General features: G+C 33.9%; 1 protein-coding gene across 2 annotated transcripts in view; it reads left to right on the forward strand.

The window, feature by feature from the left end:
- ARL6 (ADP ribosylation factor like GTPase 6) overlaps positions 1 to 26,846 on the forward strand; it is a 41,733-nt gene extending 14,887 nt beyond the window's left edge. Inside the window, exons 5-9 of one of the 2 annotated variants that reach the window (XM_043593918.1) lie at positions 758 to 852; positions 16,278 to 16,407; positions 20,266 to 20,321; positions 20,453 to 20,465; positions 26,318 to 26,846. In XM_043593918.1, coding sequence (XP_043449853.1) covers positions 758 to 852; positions 16,278 to 16,407; positions 20,266 to 20,321; positions 20,453 to 20,465; positions 26,318 to 26,351 — 328 coding nt within the window. In that variant the 3' untranslated portion in view covers positions 26,352 to 26,846. The remainder of the gene's footprint in view (positions 1 to 757; positions 853 to 16,277; positions 16,408 to 20,265; positions 20,322 to 20,452; positions 20,466 to 26,317) is intronic. The other variant, XM_043593919.1, reaches the window with a different exon arrangement.
- Positions 26,847 to 27,322: the final 476 nt, after the last annotated feature.

The following is a 27,322-nucleotide window of genomic DNA, read 5'->3' on the forward strand; positions in this document are numbered from 1 at the left end:
TATTTGTAATTATTTCCAAAAACTTATTTCAAATACAGTTATGTATACTTATGTGTCCTCTTAATGTAAAATGTATTTATCACGATGGTTAAGGTAAAAAATACTGGTATAGTGTTTAATGTTTCATACAAAGGTAGCTCAAACAAGAGGCGCCTGGGTGGCTCAGTCAGTTAAGTGTCCAAGTCTTGATTTTGGCTCAGGTCATGATCTCATGGTTTGTGAGTTTGAGCCCCGCATCAGACTCTGCACTGATGTGTGGAGCGTATTTGGGATTCTCTCCCTCTCATTCTGTGCCTCCCCTGTTCATTCTCTTTCTCTCTCTCTCAAAATTAAAAAAGTTCAAACCATACTGCAGAAAAAGATCACGGAAATGTTTATATATCAGAAAGTCAGGATGTAAAACAGCAAGATTCCATTTAAATACAAATGTAGATATTCATATGTGAGTATACACAAAGAAAATGTCAAAAATTATTTACGCCAAAGTATTAATAATGATTGTATCTGTGTAATAGAATTATGATTTTACTTGTAATTTTTTAAGATTATGAAATAACAAGTCATTAAATTTACCATATTATCAACCAACTGAGAACAAATTACTTTACATAAAATATGACTAATGATAATATATTAATCACTCATATAAACTAATAAATAAAGAGATAATACACAGGTTAGGAAATGCAGATGAATACTAAATATGGAAAAATGTATGAGTTTATTGTTAATTTTTCTCATTTTTTATATTACACAGAGAAGGACAAGCCATTATTTTTGTCATTGATAGTAGTGATAGATTAAGAATGGTTGTGGCCAAAGAAGAACTTGATACTCTTCTGAATCATCCAGGTATGTTTGTGTGTTTGTGGCATCTGTGCTTGAGGGTCTGTTTACATGAGATGTTTTGTTCTTTAGTGTTGGCAGAAAGTGTTACTTGTGTTATGTAATTATCTCTTTTAGAATTTTTGAATTTTTTATTGAAATATAATCAATACAGTTTTATATTAGTTTCAGGTGTACAATACAATGATTCAACAATTCTAACAGTAATGAGTATATTACTCCCCTTTATTTTCAATTTTAAAATATAGTAATTATGTAGAACTCATATCTTTACCTGTAGCACATTATATATGTTTTTTTAATTTTTTTAAATTTTCACGTGTTTTATTTTTGCATGTACTTTTTAAAATTTTTATTTAAATCCAAGTCAGTTAACATATAATGTGATAATAGTTTCAGGAGTAGAATTTCGTGTTTCATCACTTACATATAACACCCAATGCTCACCCAACAAGTGCCTTCCTTAATGCCCATCACTGTTTGGCCCATCTGCCACCCAAAGCCCCTCCAGCAACCCTCAGCTTGTTCTTTATTTAACAGTCTCTTCTGGCTTGCCTGCTTGTCTGTTTTTATCTTATTTTTCCTTCTTTTCCCCTATGTTCATCTGTTTTGTTCCTTAAATTCAACATATGGGTAAAATTATATGGTATTTACCTTTCTCTGACTTATTTCACTTAGCATAATACATTCTACTTACATGTTGTTGGAAATGACAAGATTTCATTCTTTTTGATTGCTGAGTAATACTCCATTGTGTATGTGTGTGTGTGTGTGTGTGTGTGTATATATATATATATATATGTATATGTATACACCACATATTCTTTATCCATTTGTCAGTCAGTGGACATTTGGGATCTTTCCATAATTGGGCTATTGTTGATAGCGCTGCTATAAACATTGGGGTGCATGTGCCAATTTGAATCAGCATTTTTGTATCCTATGGATAAATATCTAGAAGTGCAATTGCTGGGTCGTAGGGTAGTTCTATTTTCAATTTTTTGAAGAATCTCCATACTGTTTTCCAGAGTGGCTGCACCAGTTTGCATTCCTACCAGCAGTGCAAAAGGGTTCCTCTTTCTCCACATCCTCACCAACATCTGTTGTTTCCTCAGTTGTTAGCTTTACCCTTTCTGATAGGTTTGAAGTTTGTATCTCATTGTTGTTTTGATTTGTATTTCTCTTATGATGAGTGATGTTGAGCATCTTTTCATGTGTTTGTTAGCTGTCTGGATGTCTTCTTTGGGAAAGTGTCTGTTCATGTCTTTTATTCATTTCTTCACTGGATTATTTGTTTTTTGGGTGTTGAGTTTGATAAGTTCTTTGTAGATTTTGGATACTAACCCTTTATCTGATATGTCATTTGCAAATATCTTCTCCCTGGTTGCCTTTTAGTTTTGTTGATTTTTTCCTTTGGTGTGCAGAAGCTTTTTATCTTGATGTTCATGTTTGCTTTTGTTTCCCTTGCCTCCAGAGACATGTCTAGTAAGAAGCTGCTGAGATCAAGGTCAAAGAGGTTGCTGTCTGTGTTCTTCTCTAGGATTTTGATGGTTTCTTGTCTTACATTTAGGTCTTTTATCCAATTTGAGGTTATTTTTGTGTATGGTATAAGAAAGTAGTCTAGGTTCATTCTTCTGCACATCGCTGTCCAGTTTTCCCAACACCATTTGCTGCCTTTATTCCATTGGATATTCTTTCCTGCTTTGTTGAAGATGAGTTGGCCATATGTTTATGGGTCCATTTCTGGGTTCTCTGTTCTGTTCCATTAATCTATATGTCTACTTTTGCGCCAGTACCATACTGTCTTGATTACAGCTTTGTAATACAGCTTGAAGTCCAGAATTGTGATGCTTCCAGGTTTGGTTTTCTTTTTCAGAATTGCCATGGCTATTCAGGGTCTTTTCTGGTTCCATACAAATTTTAGAATTGTTTGTTCTAGCTCTGTGAAGAATGAAATTTCAAAGGTTTTGCAGTGTTTTCCAGGTTGCCCCAAAATAAAAATACCCTTTTTTTTGGTTGCATAAAAAGAATAGGTGTCAGTAGCCAAAAATATAAATCGATAAAGAAGAAAGGAGGAAGTAAAAATCCATGTATTTCAACATGTATTTAAAATTATTTTGGTTATGGGGTGCCTAGGTGGCTCAATTTGTTAATGGCCAACTCGATTTCGGGTCAGGTCATGATCTCACGGTTTGGGAGTTCAAGCCCTGCGTGGAGCTCTGCACTTACAGCGAAGAGCCTGCTTTGGATCTGTCTCCCTCTCTTTGTTGTTCCCCCACTTGCAAGCACATGCTCGCTCTTTCTCTCTCTCTCTCTCTCTCTCTCTCTCTCTCTCTCTCTCTCTCAAAAATAAACATTAAAAATAATAAAATAAACAATAAAAGTTATTTTGGTTGCCATTTTTTCATACATGTATGTATATATAGGTATGTGCAATCACAGCATTTCATATATATTTATTCTGAGAAATATTTTGAAATAGATCTTTTACGTTTTTAAACTCTTAACTGCCAGCCCTCTATCCCCTTTTAAGATACCAGTATTAACAATTTGATATTTTTTTTCTCATTGTTATTTATTAAAATCAGATCATATTCTGTATATTCTTCTGATATGTCTATTCTCAGATAACACTGAATGATGGAAATCCTTTCAAGTCAAATTGCATATATGTAATTAGTCCTTTTTTAATGGTGCCTAATATGCCATACTATGAGTGTACCACATTTATTCTGTCATTTACCAATTGATGGATATTCTTTCTTTTTCTCCACAGTACAATTCTCCAGTAAGTATTGTGGAACTCTGCATTAATAGCTTTACTCCTGCAAAAAGATTTTAAATGGTCTTTGTGCTATGACTTTTAGGAAGAGGTGGTGGTTTAAAAGAAGTGTAGATTTATTAGGAATAGAATGGGAAGAGTGTGGGGCTTTCTAATAATTCTTCCTGCTTGAATTTTTTTTTTTTTTTTTTTTTATAATTTAAAAGCTTTATTTCCTCCCACAATAGTAAATGGGTTTCATATTAGTTCAACTGAAGTTTTCTTCCTATAGTTAGCTGCCTTTCTCACTGACTGTGTCATTGGTGGGAAAATTGCTTTCTCATGATGGAAGAGTTGATTTCATAGGGACACTCTGAGCTAATCACAGAAATGAGAGAGTCTGACCCAGCAGATTCTGAAGGAGTCTTGAGGTCAAGCAGTCCATTCAGCTAAAGGCCTGGTCAGCAGGATCACTGGTATTTTTATCAGACAACCTAAGCTTATTCAAATATTTGGGGTAATAATTATCTAGCTCGTACTTTTTATGTGACTTTTTCACTTTTAAAAACTTAGCAATCTTTTATCTGGGTTATCTGCTTTTCTCCATTGTATATTCTTGCCTCCTTTGTTGTAGATGAATTGACTATATAAGCATGGATTTATTTCTGGACTCTCTATTCTATTTCATTGATCTATGTATCTATTTTTCTTTTACCAGTATGATACTGTTTTGATTACTGTAGCTTTGTAATATAGCTTCAGATCTGGGATTGTGATACTTCCAGATTAGTTCTTCTTTCTCACGATTGCCTTGGCTATTTGGGGCCTTTTGTGGTTCCATACAAATTTTAGGATTATTTGTTCTATTTCAGTGAATAATACTATTGGTATTTTGATGGGGATTGCATTAAATCTGTAGATTGCTTTGAGTAGAGTGGACATTTTAACAATATTAATTCTATCCATGATCATAGTATATCTTTCCATTTGTTTGTGTTGTCTTCAGTTTCTTTCATCAGAGTCTTACAGATTTCAGAGTACAAGTTTCACCTCCTTGGTTAAGGATTTTGTATATTAAAATGCAATATGTGTTACAGATTTTTGTGTATATGTATAACAAATATATAGCAAAATTTTGTATATTAATTTTTCCTCCTGCAACTTTACTGAATTCATTTATTGGTTTCCAACAGTTTTTGATGGAGCTTTTGGGTTTACCATATATAGTATGTCATTTGCAAACAGTTAGTGACAGTTTAACTTTTCCCTGCCAGTTTGGATATCTTTTATTTCTTTTTGTTGTCTAATTGCTGTGGCTAGGACTCACAATACTATGCTGAATCAAAGTGGCAAGAGTAGGCATCATTGTCTTGTTTTTAATTTTAAAGGAAAGATGTTCAGTTTTTCACCATTGAATATGATATTAGCTGTGGGTTTTTCATGTAACCTTAGTATGTTTAGGTGTTCTCCCTCTAAACCCACTTTGTTGAAGGTTTTTATCATAAATGGATGTTGTATTTTATCAAATGCTTTTCTCCATCTATTAAGACGATCATATGGTTTGTATCCTTCATTTTGTTAATGGGGTATATCACACTGATTTATTTGCTAATATTGAAACATCCTTGTGTCCTTGGAATAAACCCAACTGGATTATGGTGTATTATCCTTTGTTGAGTTTGATTGTCTACATTTTCTTGAGGATTTTTGCCTCTGTGTTCATCAAAGATAGTGGCCTGTAATTTTTTTTTTACAGTGTCTTTCTCTGGTTTGGGTATTAGAATAATGCTGGCCTTATAGCATGAATTTGGAAGGTTTCCTTCCTCTTCTACTATTTGGAATAGTTTGAGAAGGATAGATATTAACTCTTCTTTATATGTTGATAGAATTCACCTGTGAAGCCCATTGGTCTCAGACTTTTGTTTATTGGTAGTCTTTTGATTTTTTTTTTATTCAGTTTTGTTAACAAGCAATCAATCTGTTCAGATTTTCTATTTCTTCCTGATTCAGTCTGGAAAGATTGTATGTTTATAGGGATTAATCCATTTATTCCAGGTTGTCTAATTTGTTGGCATATAATTTTTCATAGCAGTCTCATAATCCTTGACATTTTTGTGGTGTCTGTTCTTCTCTAATTTCTGATTGTACTTATTTGGGTCCTTTCTGTCTTTTTGTCTCTTGGTGAGTTTGGCTAAAGATTTATCAGTTTTGTTTATCTTGGTTTCATGATCTTTTGTGTTGGTTTTTTAGTCTCTATTTCATTTATTTCTACCCAGAACTTTATTTCCTCCTTCTAGTAACTTTGGGCTTTGTTTGTTGTTCTTTTTCTATTTCTTTTAGATAAAGGATCAGATTGTTTGAGATTGTTTGTTTCTTGATGTAGGCCTGTATTGCTATAAACTTACCTCGTTTTCTCGTTTCATACCATTGTGGTCATAAAAGATATAATATGAGTATTCTTAAATTTATTGAGACTTATTTTGTGACCTAACATGTTCTGTTTTGGAGAATATTCCAGGTCTACTTGAAAAAAATGTGTATTCTGCTGTTTGAGGATGGAATATTCTGTATATATCTGTTAAATCCATCTGTTTAATGTGTTATTCAGTGCCACTGAACAAAGTTCCTTATTGGCTTTCTGTCTAAATGACCTTTCCATTGATGTAAATGGGATCTTAAAGTCCCCTACTATTATTATATTACTGTCAATTTCTCCCCTTTATATTTATTAATATTTACTTTGTATATTTAGATGCTTCTGTGTTGGGTGCATAGATATTTACACTTGTTATATCCTCTTATTGGATTGATTTCTTTATCTTATTTATTGCTTTTCTATGTATTTTGTTATAATCTTTGGTTTAATATCTATTTTATCTGGAGCCACCTGGCTGCCTCTGTGAGTAAAGTATGCGACTCTTGATCTAATGGTTATGAGTTCAGACTGTACACCCACGTTGGGTATAGAGATTACTTAAAGATAAAAAATATTTAAAAAATGAAAAATAAAAATAAATAAAATAATATTTATTTTGTCTGACATAAGCACTGCTACCCCAGCTTTCTTTTGCTTCTATTTGCATGGGAAATCTTTTTCCATGCCCTCATTTTCGGTTTGTATGTGTCTTTAGATTCTGAAGTAATCTCTTGTAGGCAGTGTATAGATGGGTCTTGTTTTTTTTTATCCATTCAGTCACCCTGTATATGCACTTTTTAAAATTGATGTATAAGTTGTATATAGTCAAATGCTTAGATCTTGATTATATAGTTCACTAATTTTGACTAATGCATACACTCATGTAACTACACTGCCTATCAAGAAACATTTTCATCACCTCAGTAAGTTCTTTCACACTCCTTCCCAGTCAATACTCCTCACTTCATACCAGAGAACTTCTAATCTGATTTCTGTCACCAGATTAATTTTGTCTATTCTACAGTTTCATGTAAATGGGGGAGGGGGAGCACATACATTTTTGTGCATAAGTTTTTTTTATTTGGCATAATGGTGTGGAGAATCATCTATATTGTTTTATATATCACCTGTTTATTCCTTTTTATTGCTATGTAACATTCTGTTGTGTAAATATCCAACAGTTTGTTTATCCAGTATCCTGTTGATTGACATCTAGACTGTTTCTAGGTTAGGGCTATTATGAATAAATCCGATATGAACATTCTTATAAAAGACTTTTGTAGACATGTTTTCATTTCTCTTTGAAAAATTCCTAGGAATGGTACTGCTGAGTCATAGGATAGACATATGGGTCATATTTAAAGTAACTGCCCCTTGATTTTTCAAAGTGGTCATACTATTTTATATTCTTAACAACATATATGAGAGTTCCAGTTTCTTTACATCCTCTCCAATGATTGATGTTATAATATATTTTTTTCACTTTAGCCTTTCAACAAGGTGTGTAATAGGATCTCATTTGCTTTTAATTTCTATTTTACTGATGATTAAAAATGTTGATCGGGGCGCCTGGGTGGCTCAGTCGGTTAAGCGTCTGACTTCAGCTCAGGTCATGATCTCACGGTCCGTGAGTTCAAGCCCTGTGTCGGGCTCTGTGCTGACAGCTCAGAACCTGGAGACTGTTTCAGATTCTGTGTCTCCCTCTCTCTGACCCTCCCCCGTTCATGCTGTCTCTCCCTGTCTCAAAAATAAATAAACGTTAAAAAAAATTTTTTTAATAAAAAAAAATGTTGATCACTTTGGCATATTTTATTAACCATTCTTGTACATTCTCTTGTAAAATGTCTTTTTAAAAATATTTATTTATTTTGATAGAAAGTGTGTGCAAGTGGGGGAGGGGCAGAGAGAGAGGGAGAGAGAATCCCAAGCAGGCTCCACACTGTCAGCGCAGAGCCCAGTGTGGGGCTTGATCTTATGAACCATGAGATCATGACCTGAGCTGAAATCAAGAGCCTGATGCTTAACTGACTGAGTCACCCATGCACCCCTCTCTTGTAAAATGTCTTTTTAAATCTTCTGCCCATGTGTTTAATTTGGTTGTTTGTCTTATTATTGAATTTTAACATTTCTTTATAAATTCTAAATAGAATACCTTTGTCAAATATATGTGTTTTGAAGATTTCTTACCAGTCTGTGGCTCACCTGTTTATTTTTTTCACATTTTTTTTTAAGTTTATCTAGAGGTGGGGGGCAGAGAGAGAGGAAGAGAGAGAGAATCCTGAGCAAGCTCTACACTGCCAGCACAGAACCCAATGCAGGGCCAGTTTCACACTGTGAGATCAGGACCTGAGCCAAAATCAATCAAGAGTTGGACACTCAACCAACTAAGCCACCCAGGTGTCCCATTTTCACAGTATCTTTTAATGAACATATTTATCTAATTTTGGTGAAGTCTAATTTATCAATTTTTTCAATTTTTATTTTTAATTTCAATTTTAGTTAACATACAGTACAATATTGGTTTCAGGAGTAGAATTCAGTGATTCATCACTTATATTCAACACCCAGTGCTCATCACAAGTGCCTTTCTTAATACCCATCACCCATCTAGCCTATCTCCCATTCACCTCCCTCCATCAACCTTCATTTTTTCCTTTTAATACAAGCTTTTTATGTCCTCTCTAAGAAATCTGTGCCTACTGCCTTAAGATTACTAACATGTTCTCCTATGCTTTCTTCTAGTAGCTTCATAGTTTTTGTTTTTATATTTAGGCCTGAGACCCATCTTGAATTAATTTTTGCATTTTTTTTTACAGATATCCAATTACCCCAAAATACATTTGTTGGGGAAAAATTTTTTTCGCTGAATTACTTGTCAAAATCATTTGACTTTCATGCTTATTGAATATAATTTGTGTATATGTGTGTGTCTGTTTCTGGACTCTGTATTCTGTTCCCCTGATCCCTTTTATGTACTTTTGCATTGTGTTTATTACCATAGATGTATAATAAATCTTGAAGTCAGGATAAATCCTCTAATCCTGGTCTACTTCTTCAAGATGATTTTAGTAGTTTTAGGTGTTCTATATTTTTAAATAATGTTTAAAATCAGCTTATTAATTTTGTAAAACTGTGCTGAGATTTTATTTTGATCATATTTGGAGATAGTTGAGATCTTAACATTAGACTTAACATTGAATGTTCCAACTCATGGATATGGTATGTCACTTCATGTATTTATCCTTTTCTCAATTTCTCTATCTTTTATAGTTTTCTATGTAGGTCTTACACATTATTCATTCAACTTATCCATAAGTTTGTTTTTTTTTTTATATTTTCAAAGCTATTGTAAATAGTTTATTTTATTTCATATTCTAATGGTTCATTGCTAGTATGTGAAAATATTGATTTATATTATGGGAGGTTGTTAAATATACTCATTCTAGTAGTTTTTCTCTAGATTTCTTAGAATTTTCTATGTATGAAATTAACAACAAAAATTCTTCTTCCTTTTTAGTCTTTATGCCTTTTATTCTTTTTCTTGTCTTATTGCACTGGCTAGGACCTTCAGTACAATGTTGAATAGAAATGGTTAAGTCTTGGGGCGCCTGGGTGGCTCAGTTGGTTGAGCATCCGACTTCAGCTCAGGTCATGATCTCGTGGTTCATGAGTTCAGCCCCACGTCAGGCTCTGTGCTGACAGCTCAGAGCTGTCAGCACAGCTCTGTGCAAGATTCTGTGTCTTGCTCTCCCTCTGCTCCTCCTCTGCTCATGTTCTGTCTCTCTGTGTCTCAAAAATAAATAAAACACTAAAAAAAAAAATTAAAAAAAAAAAAGAAATGGTTAAGTCTTACCTTTTTCCTACTTTCTTCCTGCCCTAAATCCTGGTGCTTGCCACTCTTCCTTACTAATAAATGCCCTTTGTGACTCCCCCCCCCCCCCCGCCCCAAATAGGGCACTTTCACCTGCATTAAAAACCTGGTCAGGGGGCGCCTGGGTAGCGCAGTTGGTTAAGCGTCCGACTTCAGCCAGGTCATGATCTCCCAGTCGGTGAGTTTGAGCCCCGCGTCAGGCTCTGGGCTGATGGCTCAGAGCCTGGAGCCTGTTTCCGATTCTGTGTCTCCCTCTCTCTCTGCCCCTCCCCCGTTCATGCTCTGTCTCTCTCTGTCCCAAAAATAAATAAACGTTGGAAAAAAAAAAAAAAAAACCTGGTCAGGTGGATATCCTTTTTCCTCAATGATTTCCTTAATGGCATCTGGAGACTGTCTGCTACCTTTTGGTTGGCAGAAGCTACTTCTGTTATCTTGATACTTTTTAAGCCAAATCTCTTTCTAAAATTATCAGGCCATCTTTTATTTAAAAAAAAATTTTTAATGTTTTTATTTATTTTTGACAGAGATAGGAAGAGAGAGAGCGAGAGAGAGAGCAAGCATGAGTGGGGGAGGGGCAGAGAGAGAGGGAGACACAGAATTTGAAGCAGGCTCCAGGCTCCGAGCTGTCAGCACAGAGCCTGACGCAGGGCTTGAACTCATGGACTGCGAGATCATGACCTCAGCCGAAGTCAGACACTCAACCAACTGAGCCACCCAGGAGCCCCATCAGACTATCTTTTATTAGCACTAAATCCTCCACTTTCCTTTTGCTTTATGTTCACATAATAACTTCACTTTTTCTTGAATCATGTTAGAGTCTATAGTGATGCCTTTCTTATAGCAATCCTGCACTCACATAAAAGCTACATTTTCAATACAAGATGAAAAGCTATTTCATGAAATGTGCAAGGTTTTCATGCCTGCTGGCATAACTGCAGCAATGTCTTCATGAATTTCCTTTTCTTTTTTTTTTTTATGTTGGTCCTTATACTGGAATCATTTACCTTGAAATGTCAGGCATCCACAGATTCAGACCTCAATCATGGTACATATCAAGCAATTTAACTTTTTCTTGTATCGTCATAACTTTTCTTTGCTTCTTTCACTTCCAGGATGACTGGTGGGACTTTGTATGGGTGGCATATAATTCAAGGTTTACAGTATTGCACAAACTAAGGTGAAAAAATATGTGAGAACTGTAAGAGATAACTTTTACTGTGATACACGATTTACTGGAGAGAAGAATTCACATAGAGATGATTAGGGTCAAATAGCATTTTAAACAGATACTTTCAACACTTAAGCTCACTGCAATAGGTGCAGGAGATGACTTTGAAATTATCTCAGTGGTACAGTATGTGTTGCAGTTAATTTTATGCAGTTATGAATTAATACTGCATCTTTACATTTGTTTGCATATCTCTTAATGCTGCCATGTTTGGTCTATGTACATGTAAATTTTGATGAATTTTAACTTTTTATAATAGATTTGTATATCTTTTATGATATTAAATGATAAATTCATCTTGTATCTATATGTATCTTATGCATTCATGAGATACCTAACCTTTTCTTAATTTTTCTTCTATGTTTCTGGGCTACATGATTTGTTTATAGATTTTTGCAAATTGTTGTCGAATCTCCAAAAAATTTTCAATATATTTATTGAAAAAAAAAAAAGGCATGTATAAGTGGACCTGCATAGTTCAAGCTCATGTTATTCACTAACTTTGTCATTCATCCATTGATAGACACTTATGTTGTTTCTGTGTCTTACTCCCATTCTTTGCATCCAACATTTTATCATTAAGTATGCTGCTCAGTAGGGTTTGCTTATATCTTTCCTTATTAGGTCAAGGAAATTTTCTGTTATTCCTAATTTTCCAAAAGGTTCCATCGTAAACTCATGTTATAGTTTACCAAATGCTTTTTCTACATCTATTGCAATGATAGTATGATTCACATGTATTAAACCAAACTGACGTTTCTGGATTAAACCTCATTTGACCATTGATTATTAACCTGTTTGTATATCATTGAATTGGATATGCTGACATTTTACTAAAGATTTTTGTTTTTGTGCTCATGAGGTTTTTTGGTTTATACCTTTCTTAAAATGCTCTAGTCATCAAGGTTATAGAGGCCTCATAAAATGGGTTAGAAAGTATTTACTCTTTCTCTTTTTATTTTATTTTTTGGGTTGGATAGAGTTGATATTATTTCTTCCCTAAGTGTTAGATAGAATATACCAATGAAGTCATCTGGGTTGGGATTTTGTGTGTGTGCAAGTAGTGTCAGGGAGTAGGGAGACTATGAATTATGAGTTAAATTTCCTAAAATGATATAAGTCTGTTAAAGTTTTGTATTTCTCCTTGGGTCACTTTTGGTAATTTATGACCATATTTTTAAACTTATCTACATTGTCAGGTTTACTGGCATAAAACTGTTTATAATATCCTCTCACTATCCTTTTAATGTCTATAAGTCTATGTATCTTCCTTCATTTCTGATATTGATAATTTATGTTTCCTCAGTTTTTTCTTGCTCAATCTTTTAAAGAGTGTATTGATTATATTAACTTTCTAAGAACTCTGGCTTTGTTAATTTCCTCTGATGGTTTGTCTTTTTAAAATTTTTGTTAATTTTTGTTCTTTGTTTTATTATGAAAATTCTATACTTACATTGTATTTCAGTGTTTATTACCTTTTTCAGTTGGAAACAATTTTTTTAAGTTTATTTATTTATTTTGAAAGAAAGAGAAAGCAGGTGAGGGACAGAGAGAGAGAGAGAGAATCTGAAGCTGAGGTCTGCCCAGAGCCTGATTCAGGGCTTGAACCCATAAACTGTGAGATCATGACCTGAGCCAAAACCAAGAGTTGGATGCTCAATAGACTGAGCCAGCCAGGCATCCCTACATGTCACAAATTTTGATATGTTTGTTTTATTATTTAAAGTATTTTCTAACTTACCTTGTGAATTCCTTTTTGACCCTTAGATTATTATATTTAATATAATATAAATATAAATATATAAATATAAATTATATTTAATATATAAATATATATTAAAATATATAAACATAATAATATAATATATATATTTATAATATGTAATATATATTATATATAATAAATATTTATTATATTATATAAATATATATGTTATATATATTTATATTATATATTATATATTATAAGTATATAATAAATATATATGTTATATATATTATATATATTTATATTATATATTATATATTATAAGTATATAATATATAATATATATAATATATAAATATAAAATATATAAATAGAAATTATATTTAATTTCCCAAATATTTGAGAGTTTTCGAGGTTTCTTTTTGTTATTGATTTCTAACTTAATTTCATTTGATGGAATAACATATTCTCTATGATTTCATCCTTAGGAATATATGGCCCAACGTATATGGTCTATCTTGGTGACTCTTCCATCTGCAATTAAGTAAAATATGTATTTTGCTCTTGTTGGGTGAAGGGTCTGTAAATGTCAGTTGACAGATAGTGTTCACATCTTATACATTCTTAGTGATCTTTTTTGTCTATTCTATCAATTTCTGAGAGAGGGGCCTTGAAGTATCCACCTATGATTGTGGATTTCTTTATATTTCCCTTTAATACTGTCAAAGTTTGCATTATATATTTGGAAGCTTATTTATTAGATACATATGCATTTAATATTGTTTTGTCCTCTTGAGTAAACGATCGACCTTTTATAATTTTTAAATGCCTGCATTTTTCAGAGAGAGAGGGGCAAACTAAGAAACAGACTCTTAACTATAAAGAACAAACTGATAGTTACCAGAAGGGAGGTGGGGGGATGGGTTAAATAAGTGATAAGGATTAAGGAGTGTACTTGTGATGAGAACCAGGTGATGTATGAAGTGTGGTATCACTGTATAGTACACCTGAAACTGATATTTCACTGTATATTAATTAACAAATTTAAACAAAAACTTAAAAAACACTGACATAAAGCAAACTGCACGGAGAACAACAATAACCAAAAAATGCGGTCTTCTCATCTTGTACACTACTTTTTCTTTTTTTTTTTTAATCTTTTTTTTAACATTTATTTATTTTTGAGACAGAGAGAGACAGAGCATGAACGGGGGAGGGTCAGAGAGAGGGAGACACAGAATCTGAAACAGGCTCCAGGCTCTGAGCTGTCAGCACAGAGCCCAACGCGGGGCTCGAACTCAAGACCGCGAGATCATGACCTGAGCCAAAGTCAGCCGCTTAACCGACTGAGCCACCCAGGCGCCCCGAACACTACTTTTTCTGATAGTAGTGTAGCCATGTGCGTTTTCTTACATTTACATGTGTGCATAATGTTTTTCTATCCTTTTCCTCCCAGCTTGTTTGTGTCCTTATGTTCCAAGTGTGTTTCTTGTAAACATCATATAGATATGTCTAACTTCTTTTTATCCATTCTGACATTCTCTGTTCCGGGGTAAATTCTAGCTGGACTAAATATTTAAATGTAAAAATCACAGCATTACAGCAGTAGAAGAAACTATGGGAGAAGTATGGGAGAAGTTTAAAATAATTACAGGGGAATAAATAAAATAAAATAAAATAAAATAAAATAAAATAAAATAAAATAAAAAAATAAAATATTACAGGGCAAGAGGAGACCTTTATAACTATAACACAGAACCCAGAATCCTAAAAGAAAAGATTGATGAATTTTACTATTTAAAAAGTTTTCACTTAGAAGAAACCATGAGAAGTCAAAGGCAAATGTCAAGCAAGGGGAAATATTTGCAGTTTATATCATAGCTAGAGGACTTTTTCCCTTACTACTTGTTGTGTTCCTACAAATCAATAAGAAAATAAAAACTTACTAGAAAAATGGGGAAAGGATAGGGTAAGATAGTTCATAAATAGACAAAATAGAAATATCCTTTGAATATATAGAAAAAATTCTTGACCTTTCTCAAAACAAAGTAAACATATTCTGATAGTACTTTTTACCTATCCCCTGTCATATAGAAAAGATCAACAAGTTTGATAACATTCTTGTGGCAAGGGCACTGGAAACATTAATTCTTATCCATTGTTGTTGAAGTATAAATTGATACAATTTTTTTTTTAATTTTTTTCAAAGTTTATTTATTTCTGGGACAGAGAGAGACAGAGCATGAATGGGGGAGGGGCAGAGAGAGAGGGAGACACAGAATCGGAAACAGGCTCCAGGCCCTGAGCCATCAGCCCAGAGCCTGACGCGGGGCTCGAACTCACGGACCGCGAGATTGTGACCTGGCTGAAGTCGGACGCTTAACCGACTGCGCCACCCAGGCGCCCTAAATTGATACAGTTTTTAAGGGAAAGCCTTTCAGTAATCACTGTCAAAATAGCAATTTACATATCCTTTCACCAGCAACTCTACGTCTCATATTTAACCTATAAACATGCTGGCTCATGTGCAAAATTTGCTGTGTACACTTTTATTCATTTCAGCATTGTTTATAGTTTTAAAAATTGGCAACAACACAAGTATATCTCACTGGGAACACATTATACAAATTATGGCACATAGTACTAACAGACAGTATTCTGCAACTGTTAAAATAGTGAAGAAACTGCTCATTATGTACTGATATGGGATGGTCTTCAAGATATGAAATTAAGTGAAAAGAAAAATATATAAAACTGAATAGTCTGCTACTATCTGTATAAAGAATAATGTATAATAATTGTTTGCAAATATTTCTAAAAAGATGCCAAGAAATAGGTAATATGGGTTAACTCTTCTAGAGAGGACAAGTGGATAGCCTGGGACAGGTGGGAGGGAGATTCTTTTTCTGTATACCATGTTGTGTCTTCTGAATTTTGAACTATTTAAAGGTGTTATCTATTCAAAACTGAAAATATTTCCAAAATTGTAACAAGGTAAAAAAATATCTTGTTAAAATATCCAGCTTGTTACCTGAAAACTGTGACTAAAATCTAAAATCAAGATCTAGTTTATCTTCTACTTCATTGAAGTTTGCCTCCTTTCTACTGACAATAAAAACAAAATATTTAACCCCTTTGCAGGTGCTGCTCAGTAGCTGCTTAACGAGCCCCAACTCCCACCTCACTCATCTTTGTTTTAAAGCTCCAACCAGAGGGCAGATAGTCTTAAGAAGAAAGGTTTTTTGTTTGTTTGTTTGTTTGTTTGTTTGTTTTTAATTCTCCTATCATTCAAATACATGCCTGACAGTACATGTCTTCAAATGTTTGTGTATGTTCAATATAGAAAGAAGAGGTTGGAAAACAGTTTTAGTGAATTTTAGTTTTAAGAATTTGGGGGGAAGGACCAAAAAGCTGGAGGTGTGATGATCGTCTTATTTTCTCTTTTAGATATTAAGCACCGCCGAATACCAATCTTATTCTTTGCAAACAAAATGGATCTTAGAGATTCAGTAACATCTGTAAAAGTGTCTCAACTGCTGTGTTTAGAGAACATCAAAGATAAACCATGGCACATTTGGTAAAGTTTTATATTTACTTTTCATTTTATTCTGAAAAAAATCTCTGAGCTTCAATTTTTCTTTGCCAAGCTTATCGTGTAAGTGACGTAACATGATAGGATATAAGCTAGGGATTTTGTTGTATAGAATTGTGTCAGTGCAAGTGCTCATGAATATATTATTGTTAAAATATTTTCAAATCTTGGGGTACCCGGCTAGCTCAGTTGGTGGAGCATGTGATTCTTCATCTTGGGGTTGTGAGTTTGAGTCCCACTTTGGGTATAGAGATTATTTAACTAAGTAAGTCTTAGGAAAAAAAAAAACTTTTAAAATCTTTTTAGGGATAGAAAAATATAAACGACTCTTTAAAAGAATAATTTAGCCCACTTACTCACCCCATTTCAACCACACTGATTTCCTTCTGCACATTGTATCAGCCATCCACAATCCCATAAGAACATTTGCACGTGTTACTCCTTTTATCCAAAATAATTTTCCTGACTTGCTATTATACCTCCTTCAGGAGAGAGACCCCTCCTGATAACCCTCCAGAATATTACTATATCTTACCTCTGTACCTTGTTTTTTCACACTTTGCTTTATATTTCTATTGCAATGTCTTATCTGGGTATTGCTTCTTTTATAGTCCATCTCCTCATACTAGTGCATTAGCACCATGAGAGCTTGGATTTTATCAGTTTTATTCACTCTGTAACCCCTAGAATAATAATAGTGCCAGGTACTTAGTATGTACACAACAAATTTTGGTTTATATGAGTATATAGAAATGGGAATAATAATTTCATTTGGACATACTAATAAAATTGAACTCTGCAATAATTAGTATCTGACATTATTCAGCGTTTATTTGGAAAGTGGTTTCTTATTGATACATTTAACTCCAGTGTGTCTTTCCTCCAAAATATTCCAATAAGGATTACCAGAAGTGATATATTAGTGTTTTAGTGCCGGCCTTACATTAATTTAAGCTTCCTTCTGTCCACCCACCTACCTTCTCCTGCTGCAAGATGTCCTTCTCTTTCCAGTTTCCCTTTTTTTAAAGAAGGTTTTTATGGAGAAAGGCCTAACAGAGGCAGAGAAATCTACTGCCTCTAGAAGAAGAAACAGAGTATGAACAAGGAGATAGTAGAGCTCAGAAAAGAATTTTTAGAACTAACCTTCATTCTGAAAAAGGAATAGTATAAAAGAGAGCTTGAAAAAGCCCTTAAAATGCCTCAGTTACTCAGGGCCAACAGCATCTCTACCCAGGAGCAAAACACTGCATATCTTGAGTAAAACCCTCCTTACTTTGAAATCAGAGGGAGAGTCAATTTTACTAAATGTCTTTTGAGTTGGATTTGAGGTTCTGTGGTATTTGGTTGGTAAAGAAAGGAGGGATTTTAGGTAAAGAAATATCTTAAGCTAGAAACATTGTATTTCTTTAAATCATACCTAAATTGATAATATCTAAAGTAAAATAATTTTTAATTTTTGCATTGTATTAAGTGTTGGGACTGTTTTGATAGGAAGTACATTAAGAAATCTGTGTCTTGGGGCGCCTGGGTGGCGCAGTCGGTTAAGCGTCCAACTTCAGCCAGGTCACGATCTCGCGGTCCATGAGTTCGAGCCCCGCGTCAGGCTCTGGGCTGATGGCTCGGAGCCTGGAGCCTGTTTCCAATTCTGTGTCTCCCTCTCTCTCTGCCCCTCCCCCGTTCATGCTCTGTCTCTCTCTGTCCCAAAAATAAATAAACGTTGAAAAAAAAATTTTTTTTAAAGAAATCTGTGTCTAAATTAGTAAAAGATATAGTCCTACTTTTAATTTTGGAATAGAAATTTACTTTGCAAATGGAAAAAATCTTTCTACTTAAAATAATCAGCTATTGAATTTTAATAGATTTATTTATTCAGTTGTGACACCTAAATATTTCTCACTGAGAGAAAGAGTAACATCCTGACATTGTAATGATGTGGAGTATTTTATTGCCTGGTTCTATATTTTCTATATAACTTACAGAAGAAATTTATCTATAATATTGACTTCTTAATTCAAAAAATATCTCACTAAGTTCTAATTAGCGTTTCATTTGTTAAGCTTTTTTTTTATTTTTTGCTAGTTTCTTTAAAGCATGTAAAAAATTGAAAATACAGTTATTTTTCTTTTCCCGTTTTACAGATAAAGGTAACACTCAATAATACAGAGATAAAATATTGTATCTCTCTTGCCTTAGGGACAAGTAAATTTACTGGGCAATAAACGAGATTATAGAGAAACATAGCCTGGAAAATTATAGGAAAATTTCTGTGGTTTAACCATTGGTTTTCATCGTTGTACTAAACAGGTAGTCAACTCTGATTTTCAGGGTCTGATTTTGTTAATATTCTTCTTGTGTGTTCTTTGACTAAATCCCTGACACAATATGTATTTGCTTATTTACTCTCTTTTGAGGGCAACAGATAACAAAACAGATAAATAAGTATATAAAATGTCAGCTGGAAGGATGAAGAAAAGTAAAGTAGGATAATAAGAGAGAGAATAATAAGAAGTGCTCTCTCTGCGAGATCTAATTGAAGTCAGGGTGCAATTCATGCGAAGGCTTGGAGGAATAGCCTTCCAGACAGAGAGATCAGCCAAGTGAAAAGTCTCTTAGGTGAGAATGTGCCTGGTGTGTTCCAGGAATAGCAAGAAGTCCAGGCTGGCTGGAACAGAAATCTAGGGGGAAATTATAGGAGATGGGGCCATTGAGAAATAGCCAGGGACCATATCCCATTGGGCCTTGTAAGACATGGTAAAAACTTTGGCTTTTTTTCTAGTTATAGACCTGATGACGTGTTCAAAAGGAGAGGTAGAGTTCATACATTTGGAAATTATTAGGAAAAGATGCAAGGTTTTTAGTACAGTATTAACATCTCCAGTAAAGGGGGAAAGTTTTTCCATTGTATTATTTGTTTGGTTGGGACTATAGTCTTGTTTGGGACTATAGATGTGTGATAAAAATCAATACACTGATCTTTCTTGATTTAAGCATTTCAGTTACTGATGTTTTGCTACTGATACGGATAATTTATAATTTGCTTTGAATAATTATGTATCAATCCTGTTGGTTTCTTTCTATTTAAAAAATAATTCTATGATAAGTCATATTTGTAATCTAATAAGTAATGCCTTGGAAGTAATTTCTGATTTTATTAGCATCTAATTATTTTAGGTAGTTAGGTACATTTTTAAATCTTGCTTCAGCACAGTTAAAAGGAACCCTAATCATTCAGAAAATCTAATTGTTTATACTAAATGCTGTCAGTCCATGTCTTTGAAAAAGGTGATCTGATACTATAAAAATCCTCTGCCTTTTATTATGTTAGTCAATTTACCATGATTTTATAGATGCTAAAACTGAGACAGAGAGTTAAGTAATCAATCCAGGTTCCTGAAGCCAGTAGGTATAAGAGTATGATTGAAATCTGAGATTTTTTTATTCTGCCACTTTACCAAAGTTATAATCATAGGTTTATACCTTATAGATACCAAATTCCATTTCAAATAAAGCCACTCCATCATGTGGCTAAATTGTAACCGAAGTCAAACATTTCTAATAAATAAATGCTCTTGAGTCACTAGGACTGGGCAAAGTAGAATAATAATTTTTTAGTGATATACTTTTTCAAATATCTATATAAATTATGAATAATTTTATCATGTCTTCTTCCTGAGCACTTAGACTTTTATTTCCTATGTATATTCAGTTTCAGTGCTTAACCAGCTTTGCTCAGATATATGTTACTAGAATATAATAATTTGCCATATAGCAAAATTATAATTATTTATTCTTATGTTCTATGATGTAGTGAAATGGATATGTTTCTTATGGATTTTATTTCAGTGCTAGTGACGCCATAAAAGGAGAAGGATTGCAAGAAGGTGTAGACTGGCTTCAAGGTACATCACAAAACACTGTGCATTTTCAGCCTTTATTTCCATTCCATTCACATTTTTTTCCTCCTTTTACATTTCATTTTGGTTATATCATAGCCTTTCTCCCTCTTGTTTCCATTTATTTCTGCTGTCAGAAAAAACAATACAGTAAGTATCCAGTACCTTGCTACATTTACTTCTATTACAGTTTTCTGAAGGGTTTATTTAAATAAAGTATTTGCATCTTTACAATTCAATATATATGATAACTCTAGAAAATAATTATAATTTATGGCAACAAATTTCTATCATATCTAGTAATAGAAGCACACTTGAAATTTGGGACAAATTTTAGGCCTTACTGTCAATATTTAAAAAGTAAGTTTGCATGGCATATATCTTTTAAGAATCATGCTGAATTCTATGTATAGCTCCATTTATACATAGCATGTTTATACAACTTTTTTTTTTTTTTTTTTTTGAGGTGGGGAGGGCGGAGAGAGAGAGACAAGAGAATCCCAAGCAGGCTCTGCAGTGTCAGTGCAGAGCCTGACATGGGGCTTGAACTCACGAACCTGTGAGATCATGACCTGAGCTGAAATCAGGAGTCAGACACTTAACCGCCCAGGCACCCTTACACAATTTTTAATACTCATTTAGTGTTATAAATACTGGTATTGTATTGATGTTTTATATATTGCAATTTTGTTATTCATCAAAATAGCTGTCATAGGTTGGTACAGGCTTAACTGTATGAAGGAATAAATTAACATCTAGCATTTCCTCTAAGATTACATTGTTTACTAACCACAGGAATGGCTTAAAGAAGTGACCCATGCAGAGCAATGGGTGTGAATAAAACCAAGTTTTGTAGGTCTTTTTTATTACGGGACCCTGAGAGTCAGGCCAAAAATTGTCCATTTGTGAGTAGAGCTGAGCATTATTCCTATCAGGAATCTCCCTGCCCTGAGCAAGGGTGAATGACAAAATATTCTTAATTCTAGTTGTAGTCTTGTGGCTATAAATTTAATTTCTTCTACACTAACCCTTTAATACCAGTTATGTGTAATTTTGTTTTCTCTTATTCATGTCCTCATGAATCTAAGAATAGGCTGCTTGCCCATACTGAAAGAGACCTTTCTCTGGTTCAGAGTACTAAATGTACATCTGATAAATATTTTTATGTGTTATTAGTAAAGTATGGTATTAAGTAAAGTGCACAGACTGTCTTTTTTTCTGTCTTGTATTTGTGTAGACATCATGACATTTACCATTAAACTACAAAGAATATTATAGTCATATTTTACAATTAAGTAAACATAATTGAGAACCTCTCATGGTTCGCAGAATAACTGGAATTTTTCTGTGAACACACCAACTTAGTTTCTTAGGTTGCGATAAAGAAGTGGTTTACACTTCTGATGATTTAATGGGACTGATTCCCACGTAAAATAGATTACAGAGCAACATTCTACAGAAGACGCCAGAAGCATGTTTTCAGCCTTGATTTCTTACTTTACAACTGCTTATTGCTCACAGTGAAGTTATAGCACAGAGAGAAACCCTACTATTGCTCATAAAATCATAGTACTGAAAACAGGTTGATAAATTATAGTTCTCTCTTTTTTTTTTTTTTTTTTCCGGTTTATATTGTCTGCAATAATGAGGCCACTAGGTGTCAGTAACGATCCAACATCGCAGTGCCACTTGCCAATTCTGGTCTAATTACCTAATTTTTGCGTCTTTGATTTTTCTGATTCATAATCTTTGCATCTTACCTCCCTTTTTGTACGGAGAATACACTATTGGAAATAGTATTATGTCTTTGTGTTACCGTATTATTTTATGTAACATTTATAGCAGTTTTCTGTGGGCAGTTTCCCTATTGTATGTAGGGAGCATGAATAGTAATGAAAAGCATTTGGGCTTTTGAGTCTAGCAGATTTATTCTACTACTTATTAACTAATTATTAACAATCATATATTATTTTCTTGTGAATATGATTTTGTTATCTATACAATTAAAAAATAAAAGTCAAAAATTGTATGGGTTAAATGAAACACTCTGTTAAAGTGCCTAGCATAAGAAAAAAACCAATGAATGTTAAATTTACCCTTTCACCTAACTACTCTCTATTTATGAGAGGAAGAAACTTAATACCTAGATTAAAAATTGTATGGGGCTCCTGGGTGGCTCAGTTGGTTGAACGTCTGACTTCAGCTCAGGTCGTGATCTCACAATCCATGAGTTCGAGCCCCGTGTCAGGCTCTGTGCTGACAGCTCAGAGCCTGGAGCCTGCTTCAGATTCTGTGTCTCCCTCTCTCTCTGCCCCTCCCCTGTTCATGCCCTGTCTCTCTCTGTCTCAAAATTAAATAAAAACATTAAAAAATTAAAAAAAAAATTGTAATCAGCTTGGTTATGAATAGGAGATCCTTTTTTTCATCTTTCCTGTATGATAGTAAATAGCTTATTACCTTTTGATTCTCCTACTATCTCTCTGGATTTAAAAAGAGGTAAAAACCTATTTTGCAAATTAGGTAGCAGTTAATATTGGAGACTAGTCTGTGCCTATAGCTGTTAATTTATTAGCCAAACTTATTTTTATGTAAATTTAACTGTGAAGGATAGATATTCTGCATTTATATCTCTTCATTTTGCTTCCAGAATTCTGAAATTTCTTAGCATGATAAACAAGAAAGCCTCTGGTTCATTTTAATGAACAATTTAATCTTATTATTTTAAGGTTGAAAAGTTTTGAGTAAAATATTAAATGACATATTTTGTGCCATGATTCCATTCCCTTTTGGAAGGATTCTCGATAATTACATATGTATTACAGCCCAAAGACAAGAACTCCTAAGTAGACTATGAAGTATTTTTTAAAACCATCAAAGAATATATAGAAACCATTGCAGAGGTATCAGTTGTTTTCTAGCTCTGAAACTTTCAAATGAGATATTTATAAAAAGAAATTTTTCCGCATGACTAATGAAATGTACTCATTTTATCACTTTATCTGTATTGAAAAGTTAATGCTTCCAAACTTTTAATATAAGACTTTTATAAACTATGCATATGGGTATTTCCATGAAAGATGGAGGAATGAACACATACTTAGTTTCTTCCCCTTCTCAAATCTCACTAACAGAAAGGGGACTTTTGTTTAAAGACATTAACCCACAAGGGCAAAAAACTGGAAGTGACAAAGATGTCAACCAAATTTTGAAAGCTGGGTGCCTGATGCATGTTGAATGACTTAACAGACCTGAGAAAGGTGAATTCTGAACTAGCACTGAGGATAGCTGGAAAGCATCCCAATTTACATTTCAGATCCCCTCAAAGGCTTATTGATGGAAAGTGGAACTAAGGATGAGGTGAGGCTGAAAAGAGAAAACAGTTACATTTTCTTGCCCCCACAAAAGACTGAAGGTTCATTCTTGCAGAGAGTCAAACAATATCTTGACTGGGGAACACCAAGCACAACTCTGTGTGGCAGAGCTGATCTGAAAATGAGGAGTGATACCAAATATTGTAATCCTCTTCTTCCTTCTCCTACTTCTCCCAGAAGACACCAGCAGTAGGCAGGATATAAAAAGTCATCTTTGAGGAATAAGACCAGCCAGAGAAAGACCTACAAGTATTAACATCAAAGATTTCCAAGAAAATGGCTTAGCTAGCTACACTAGAATAAAGACCACATTTGACAAGCCTCACACACATATTGAAACTTCAGTCAGCTTTATAGTGTTCACTCATACTTATGAGAAGATGACAAAGGATCACCAGGCATTTGAGGACCTAAACATTTTAAGTTATGGAACATTAACAAACAAAAAACAGATCGGTGGAAGTAGAATTTAATTTTTTTTAAAGATTTATTTGTTTTTGAGAGAGAGAGAGCAGAGCACGAGTAGGGTAAGGGCAGAGAGAGAGGGAGACACAGAATACAAAGCAGGCTCCAGACTCTGAGCTGTGAGCACAGAGCCCTACGTCAGGCTAGAACTCACGGACTGAGAGATCATGACCTGAGCCGAAGTCAGACACCTAACCAACTGAGCCACCCAGGTGTCCCAGGAGAACATTTCAAAAAACTATTAGACTATCCTCAAAGGGATAAGAAAAGGTATTACTTTTTATTTAGGGAAAACATTTCAAAAAATGTATTAGAGTATCCTCAAAGGGATAAGGAAAGGTATTACTTTCATGACTATGACCAGGATACTACTTGAAAAGGACCAAAGGAAAAAAAAAAAACAAGTTTTTGGAAAATATTAGAAGAAATTGAAAAGTCAATAAAAAGAAGATAAAATAGAAGCGTTCTCTCAGAAAGTAGAGCAAAAAGATAAAAAATACTGGAAAGAAAAAAAAAGGCTCCATATCCAAATAATAGGAGTTTTAGAATGAACAAAGGGAGAAGAAAGAGGGAGAAAAATCATCAAGTAAATCCCCAAACAGTATTTTCTTGAACTAAATGATGAGTTTTTAGTTCAAAGGCCTCTTGAGAGCCCAATGCAGTGGATGAAAATATTCCCACACCAAGGCTCATCATTACTTAATTTCAACACTGAAGACAATGGAAGATCCTACCAGCTTCCTGGGAAGAAAATAAGAAGTTTCATGTAAAGGATAAGGAAGCAGAAATAGCATCAGACTTGTAAACATCAACATTTGGAAGCTGTGAAATATTGGGCAATGCCTGGAAAAGTCCAAGGGGAAAATAAAAGAACTATATGCTCAGGCAGTATCATTGTATTGTGATTGTAGCATTAAGACATATTCAGCCATGCACAGTCTCAAGAATGTACCTCTGTACTTCTTACTGAGGTGGCCATTGAGAGATATACTCTTAAAAAACAAGGGAATAAACCAAGATGAGAAAATAAGAGACCACGAAACAGGAATAAGAGTATGTGGGATCGGGGCGCCTGGGTGGCGCAGTCGGTTAAGCGTCCGACTTCAGCCAGGTCACGATCTCACGATCTCGCGGTCCGGGAGTTCGAGCCCCGCGTCAGGCTCTGGGCTGATGGCTCGGAGCCTGGAGCCTGTTTCCGATTCTGTGTCTCCCTCTCTCTCTGCCCCTCGCCCATTCATGCTCTGTCTCTCTCTGTCCCAAAAATAAATAAACGTTGAAAAAAAATTAAAAAAAAAAAAGAGTATGTGGGATGGATCCTCAGGATGATAATGAAAGATAATGAAATCCTAGAATGATAATGAAAGATCTCATATCAAGATAACTGGACAAGCATAGAGAACAATTTGTCCAGATTAGAGTTTTGGAAGACTCTAAGATTTCTTCAAGAAAGTGAAATTCATAGGCTATGTAATTCAAAATAATTTCATAATACGAATGAAATTCATAGGCTATGTAATGGTGTTTCATTACTCCACACTTAAACAGTGTGGGAGTAGTGGGATTGAATTTATGTTAAGTACTTTAAAAAATTAAGCAGATAGGCAGGGTTGGAGAATGAGGAACAATTATTAAAATGGAGGAAACAAAATGTAAAAGAAAGAAAGAGTAACAGGGAAGGGGGTACAACCTGTCTCAGTTGTTAATAGTGTTTACCTAGTCATACTGATGACTATATTAATATGGTAGAAAAATGGGAGTAATGGAAGTATAATGAGGGTTGCAGAGGAGCAGGGTAGAGAAGTATGTGAGAACTGAAGCCTTATATTACATTGAAGGAACTGATATTTTAAGAAGAAGAAGAAAAGTATATTTAGAGATACAGAGCTAAATCTCCTAACAGGGAGTTAGAAGCAGTTACTTGTGAAAAGAGAAAGAAGAAATGAGGCAAGGGACTCCTAGTTTTCATACAAGCCTGAGAGAACTAGTTGACTCTTAACTATGTGTATGTACAATGACAAAAACAAAAACTACAGTATGTTTGTGCTTTTAAAAAAACTGGTGTGTGCATACGTTTCTACAGTGTTTTTATAGATTTATTTGGATTACTTTAGAAAATGGATCTTGCCTGTGGAGACTGATAATTTTTTATTTGGTTTTTATTATCAGATCAGATCCAGGCTGTGAAGACCTGAAAAGATAGTATTTGGAAACTTCAACAATTTTCAATTCAAGGAATGTATCTTAAGGCAAACTGAATACTTCAAATTTTTAAAAGATGTTTGTGCATCTAAGAATACTTTATAATCTTCTGCTTGCATTTATGGACTCTGAATGAGCTTTTTAAGAACATAGGACTGCAGGTATGCTATTCTGACCATTAATTATATTAAAATTGAATCTTTCCCCAGAAAGGCTCTTTCCACAGAATTACCAACTTCTTGGTAAAGGTCTACATTTGATTGTAATTAGAATGTTTAAAGTCAGAGTTATAAGCCATCTCAATATCTCATCATGATTTATAATATCTTTAATGCATTTTATTTTTTAAATTGTCTTCTAAAAATTTAGTTTACGATATGACTTTGCAGTACGATTGTGCTTGGAAGAACTTTATTTATAAGGGACCATGGGTAATTAATATATACATAAAATTTTTACTATATGTCACTGTCAATAAAACATTATATGCAATATACCAACTAGTGTGCTTTGTTTATGCTGAAAAGATTAATGCTGTGTTAACTTAATATTTAGTGTTTTAATGTCAAGCATTTGTAAATTATCTGAGACCAAGTGAAGCTGAATTTATCCATCCAGTGAATATGTATTGAACCTCTCTGCACCTACTCTAGTTTGTCATTGTCCTAGGCAACGGTGATACAAGGTAAATAAGATATATTCTTTATCTTTAGAGAACTTAAAATTTAATGAGGGAGAATTTGAGGACCTTTTCATACATAGTATCTAACTTTATTTCATTGGCTAAATGAATATATTGCATTTTAATATTAAGAGGTATAAAAATGAATTAGTGCAATTCTTCAATAATTATTTTAGTGGACTTCTTGTTTCTTTCTTTAAGATGCCTCCAGTTGCCAGAGCACTTTGTTAAAGTAGATTGTGACTCACCAAACAATGTTTTTCCTCAGCATAAACTGCTAAAAATGTTTA

Source organism: Prionailurus bengalensis, chromosome C2 (genome assembly GCF_016509475.1).
Source record: "Prionailurus bengalensis isolate Pbe53 chromosome C2, Fcat_Pben_1.1_paternal_pri, whole genome shotgun sequence".
In the NCBI taxonomy this organism is placed as follows: Eukaryota; Metazoa; Chordata; class Mammalia; order Carnivora; family Felidae; genus Prionailurus; species Prionailurus bengalensis.